The 5,309-nt window shown below is 43.4% G+C and overlaps 1 protein-coding gene across 4 annotated transcripts; it reads right to left on the minus strand.

Annotated features, from left to right (window-relative positions):
* Positions 1-341: 341 nt before the first annotated feature.
* On the minus strand, positions 342-5,029 carry LOC146651875 (zinc finger CCHC domain-containing protein 12-like). 4 transcript variants are annotated; one of them, XM_085382236.1, is made up of 3 exons: positions 4,828-5,029; positions 4,690-4,751; positions 342-4,062 (listed from the first exon to the last, which is right to left on the minus strand). In XM_085382236.1, the coding sequence occupies exon 3, from the start codon at positions 3,331-3,333 to the stop codon at positions 1,636-1,638; it is 1,698 nt and encodes a 565-aa protein (XP_085238362.1). In that variant the 5' UTR covers positions 3,334-4,062; positions 4,690-4,751; positions 4,828-5,029; the 3' UTR covers positions 342-1,635. The 4 variants fall into 4 exon arrangements, with proteins under 4 accessions (XP_085238362.1, XP_085238364.1, XP_085238363.1 ...); XM_085382238.1 differs by lacking the exon at positions 4,690-4,751 and having other exon boundaries at positions 342-4,040; XM_085382237.1 differs by lacking the exon at positions 4,690-4,751 and having other exon boundaries at positions 342-4,040; positions 4,767-5,029.
* Positions 5,030-5,309: the final 280 nt, after the last annotated feature.

Here is a 5,309-nt window from a genome sequence, read left to right on the forward strand (position 1 = left end):
GCATTTAAACACTGCAGAGAGTAGAATTAACAGTAACAGTATTGTAGAAATTCATTTCACCGAAACAATAACGTGGCGCAGTGTGACGCATGCACCAGTTTATTGTATTTCCAGACTTGCTTTCGGCACAATTTACAGTGCACGCTACTCTGTTTTTTGTCAGACTTGAAATAGCCGAAATACCTTCACACTACGGAACTTCTATGGCTCTTCCGTTCGACAATCTCTCCGGCATTGGAACCATTATCTGTTTTCTCTTCGGTCACGCTCGGTTGATTTTTCTAGTCGGTACACTCATTTCCTCCATTACCCGCTGGCTCCATTACCCGCTGGCTGCTTCCCAAACAAACACACGTGCGGCTTGGCACTTGTGCTGTACGTAACAAGTCACGCGGACGTGACGCTGCGGCTGTGATTGGTTCGGCTCTGCGCTACTTAATTTGGATTGGCTGACCTTTTTTTTTTTTTTTTTTGAGGACAAGAGCGGCGAAGTCTATCGCGATAGCTTAATTTCTCTATCGAGTAAGTTATATCGCGATACATATCGTTATCGTTCTATCGCCCAGCTCTAGATACATGTCCAAGATCCAAATCATGCTGGGCAAAAACATCAGCATAGGCACTTAGACGCTGGGTAACCCTCTCTTTCCACTCCTGCGGGAGGGGAGAATTGCCAAAGTCAAATGTCAAATCTGGGTGAGCAGGTTCATCAACTGGCTGTGCAGTAACATTACAACATTTCACAGTGTCATCATTTTTGGTTGAAATGGGTGATTCGTCATATATCTTTGCAGGACTATGGAGCTCTGCAATGACACATCTAGAAGGCAGTGTTACGTCATGCTCAGTTTCATTTCTCACCCATATAGGTAACCTATGAGGATGCTTCTTGGGCAAAGTGACAAGACAGCACTCCACAAAAATTCCCCCTGGTAAGGTGGATGTCGTTGGCTGTTCAACAATGGCACATTCACCAGCACTGCTGGATCTGACACAGCCTTCAAGGAGGACCCTCCCTTGAGCTGGTACTACGTGTTGCACCTTGCCCTTAAGAGTTACAAAGCCATCGTTTCCGGCTAGGTTTATCTCTCTCCTGACCTTGAGTGTACGGAGGATCTGCCTGTAGCCATAGACCGACGACAAATCATTGGGATCTTTACCTTGACAATATTCGTCGTACAGAACATCAAGTGCATTTGTCCCAATCAGCACAGGCAAGTCACAGTTAGAGCGTAAGTCAGGTACTACTAAAGCAAGGCTAGAAACCTCAGGCTCAGTTTCAATAAAGCTTTTTGGAAACTTAAGGCTGATGGGTATGTATCCCAAGTAAGGAACATTTTGGCCACTAGCAGCCTCAACATCCAGGCCACTGATAGGCTGAATGGGATGTTCTGAAAGATTGGTGTTGTAAAATGAAGCGGACACTGTGGTCACTTGAGACCCAGTGTCAAGGAGACAACTGCAATTGACTCCCGACACGGTAACATTTGCTGTACATTTCTGTCCTACAAGTCCCTTGGGTAACCTAATCTGGGGTCGTGCTGCACGAGAGAGAAGATACTTTGCTCTGAGGTTCCGGTTTGGGACGTTCATGATTACTTTCAGTTCCTGGTAGTCCCTCCCCAGAAACTGATTTTAGTTTAAAGCTGACATATTCTGTTCCTCCCAGACTTGTAGTTTTTGGTTGAACTCCTTACGTTTCATTTCAACTAGTTCAGGGTTTGGTTCATTGCTGCAAGAGGGAGCAATATGACCATCCTCGCCGCACCTGAAGCAGTACCATGGGCGTGGCTTCTTAGTGGGCTTAGTCTCACTTGGGTCAGATTTCTCTTTAGGAAGAATCTTGAACTTAGGTTTGGTTTTCTTATTTGGCTTGTCAGAGTTCTGGCTTGAACTGTCAATAGCTGATGCTTTCAGTGAAGCCACTTGGGCTTGTAGCTTTGCAAGTTTCCTTTCTAACTTATGTGCATCAAAAGGCACTAGCCTATCATTAACAGCTGATACGTCTGTATCATCAGTGACATACTCTCCTACTTCAAGGGAGTTCAAATGTGCCTTAGGTTTAGAAATGCCTAAGTGCTGTTTCATTCGGCTGGACTTTGCCGCTTGCCGGTCCTCCTCAGTACGTAGCATGAGGAGCAACTCTGGAAATGAAGGTGGCTTGTCCTTCTTCTGCTCAAGCTGCAAGGTTGTGATCAAGCTGTTGTTCCAGCAACCTCTACAAAACTGTTTAAGCAGTTGGCGATCTGAATCATTTGTAGTGATGCCACCTCTTTTAATGACTTTACTCAGGGTTATCTGCAACCGCTGTAAATAGGCAGAAGGCTTTTCACCTGAGTTCTGGTTTGTGCTCAGGAATTTGGCAAAAAGCTCATCCCCATCATCAACAGTACCATACGCTGAGTCAAGAAGGCTGAGATAGTCATGGGGAGAAGCGTTAGGACCAAGGTGCTTTACAATGTTAGCAGCTGGTGGAAGAAGGCTCTCAACTATTTTCCTTACCATATGTTTGTCAGATATGGTACAATCTATGAGGTGGAATTCAACATTGTTGCGCCACGTATCATAATCAGCTTCGAAAGTAGAGCAAGGGGTTTTCCCCGAGAAGGGCCTGAGCTTTGCATGACCTTGAGAAGGCATTTCATTGTTCTTAATGACATGCTCAACTACTACTCTCTGTACTTCAGGTGTAGTGAGCTGTTCAGGTGGTAAGTAGATAGTGGTTTTTCTGTGCGAGGGAGTCACTTCTACACTTGGAGAGGATGAGTGAGAGTCATGCTCAGGCAAGTGGGTTAAATCACTGCCCAGTTTAAGAGGACTTTGATGCTCTATGATGGCTGGTTCATCTTGGTCTGTGTCACTAGTGAGCTGCAGATTCTGATTAGGCACTGTTACATTTGGCCCAACTGCGGGATCACTCTCAGTGGACTTCTTCATTCTGGCCAGCTCATCTAGTAAAACCTTCTCAAAATCTGCACCACTCAGTTTAGCAAGCCCTTTCAGTTCAGTTAGGTAAGAATGGGTTAAACATGAACCCCTGTCTGCAGCATACAGCGCAGACAGAAGCTGGATATGATGGACAACACTTGGGTTACGGCTTTGTCTTTTGCAAGGCAAGCTATCCTTAAGGAACTGGACTGGTTCACCTGATTGGAACTCCACAATGGCTGTGTTTTTAAACTGTGCCTCTGTGCTAGTTACTTTGATTACTCTTCCAATAGAACCAAACTGCCCTAAGTAATCAATAACCTCATTGTCAACCTCATCGCCTGTTAACCCTCCTACTAGGACAGAGTTAGGTACTTTGACACCTTCACTTTGGATTACATCCATGTTGTCTTATTGCTCCAACCCAGAATGTCATGGACAATTGTAATGATTTGACCCAAAAGGCATGAAAGCACCAGTTGCTCAACTTCCAAAATAAAAGGAATTAAACCTCCTGGCTGGCTCGCCACGTTTTGTGTAGCGCCTCTACTCAGGACCAGTACACTCTCACTTCAAATAGAGACCCTAGACATCTTACTAGGTTCAGGAGGTTTTGTTTTGGGGACTCACAAAAGGAGTTGGCTTGGAAGTGAATAACTGGGACCTTTATTGCCTCAGTACCATTTATATACATATACAACACAATAACCCAAATTGCACACTAATAGTGCATTTTAAAGGTGAATACATGTAAAACAAAACAAAATAAAGACATTTAAATGGAAGATTTATACTGAACAGTATCAGAGCTCTTGGGAATGAATGAAACAGATTAAAGTGTTCCTGTTGTGAAGTTTGAATTGTCCAGTCTGAATTGTCCTTTAAAGTCGTTGAAAACCCAAACAGGTGTACTGTAGGGGAATTGTCAGTGTGCAAACCCTATTATCCGAGTAGGAAAAGTAGTGCATAGGGCTTATCTGTAATCCAGGGTTGCTTGAATCAGTTTCTCAGGCAAATCCCACAATCCGATCGCATGGCTGGCCACACCATTTCACGATCATCCAGGATCTCATTTGGGCTGTTCTCGCCGTCAGTGGTTCTCCAGAATCCTTCTAGTAGTTCAAAAAAACCAATCTACACAAACAGTGCAGAACAATCAATTTCTTTTCCCATTTTGTGTTCTTAACATGAGCTCATTAACTTCTTTTCCAAATGTATTAATCACAAATGGCATTCCCTTTAGCTTTACCAAGTTACAAGAGTTACAGTAACTTGTTTGTACCAGTATCAACAATTTTATCAAAATTATATCACAACAAAGAACATCAGCAGCTTAAACAGTAATGTATACAGTCATAGCAATGAAAGTGACATTCATCCTTAAGGCTTACAAGAAAATGTAACTTAATTCAGTGCAAATACTATTAAACTTGAAATATGCTCATATCTATTAAGACATAACCATTCTAATATAAACAGAGCTATTGCTTCTACTTGAATACCTCCCCGATCGGAATATGGCTTCAGCGGGGTGGGGTGGCTAACAGCTATTAGCAGCTAGCATCGCATCTAGCATCGGCATCGTTTAGCTCAAAGCATTCAACACTTATAACACACTGTAAAGAACAACAGGAGAAGTGAAACAACACGCCAGATTCTCATAGCTCCCGATTGGTTTTTGTTCAAAGGTTTCTGAGCTGAATCGGCTAGTGAAATACATTATCTAACTTAACAGGTAGCTAACGAAAGCACGTGACTCACCGGGATTTTCAGACACAAATAACTTGACAGACGTTATTCCCTTTGTGGTCAGAGTTCGGGGCCTAATAAAAGAGTACCTTATTAGCATTTATACGTAAAACAATCTGGTCTCATTAACCGGGTTGCAGTATTGCATACCAAGATACTTTTTCCATGCGCTCCGACACGTACTTGACCGCCATCAGAGGGAAGATCTCACAGGAAGAGAGAGGTAATACTTCCTGCGCACTAGACGCAAGGTCGTCAGAACACAAGACTGCATCACAGCGCCCCCTTGTGACAATAACAGGCTATAGCCTTAGATTACAAAAAGGGATTTTGCAGCCCTGTATTTCACATGGGTTACAAGTGGAAAAAAACAAACCCTAAACTTCCGAGCAAGCACTGACAGTACTCTGCCATGGGAATGTGAAACTGCCAGATCCTTCCACTGACCGCTACGACACACCTGCACCAGGGCAAACCTCCGCCTGCCCCACTCCTGCTATACAGGTGAAAATAGAGCAACAGGACTGCTGAGTCTTTGATTTTATTTATTTTCTGCTGTGTTTTACGTGCATTTATTTGAAAGAGTGAGTGTAAACACAAAAAAAATATTTTATTTTATGTGCTGGAATGTG

This window comes from Rhamphochromis longiceps, linkage group LG15, assembly GCF_057381845.1.
Source record: "Rhamphochromis longiceps isolate RC_006_pf linkage group LG15, R_longiceps_female_GT1.1, whole genome shotgun sequence".
NCBI lineage: Eukaryota > Metazoa > Chordata > Actinopteri > Cichliformes > Cichlidae > Rhamphochromis > Rhamphochromis longiceps.

Excerpts from the sequence above, each read along its gene's own strand:
- LOC146651875 (XM_085382238.1), bottom strand. The coding sequence starts at position 3,333 with ATGGATGTAATCCAAAGTGAAGGTGTCAAAGTACCTAACTCTGTCCTA.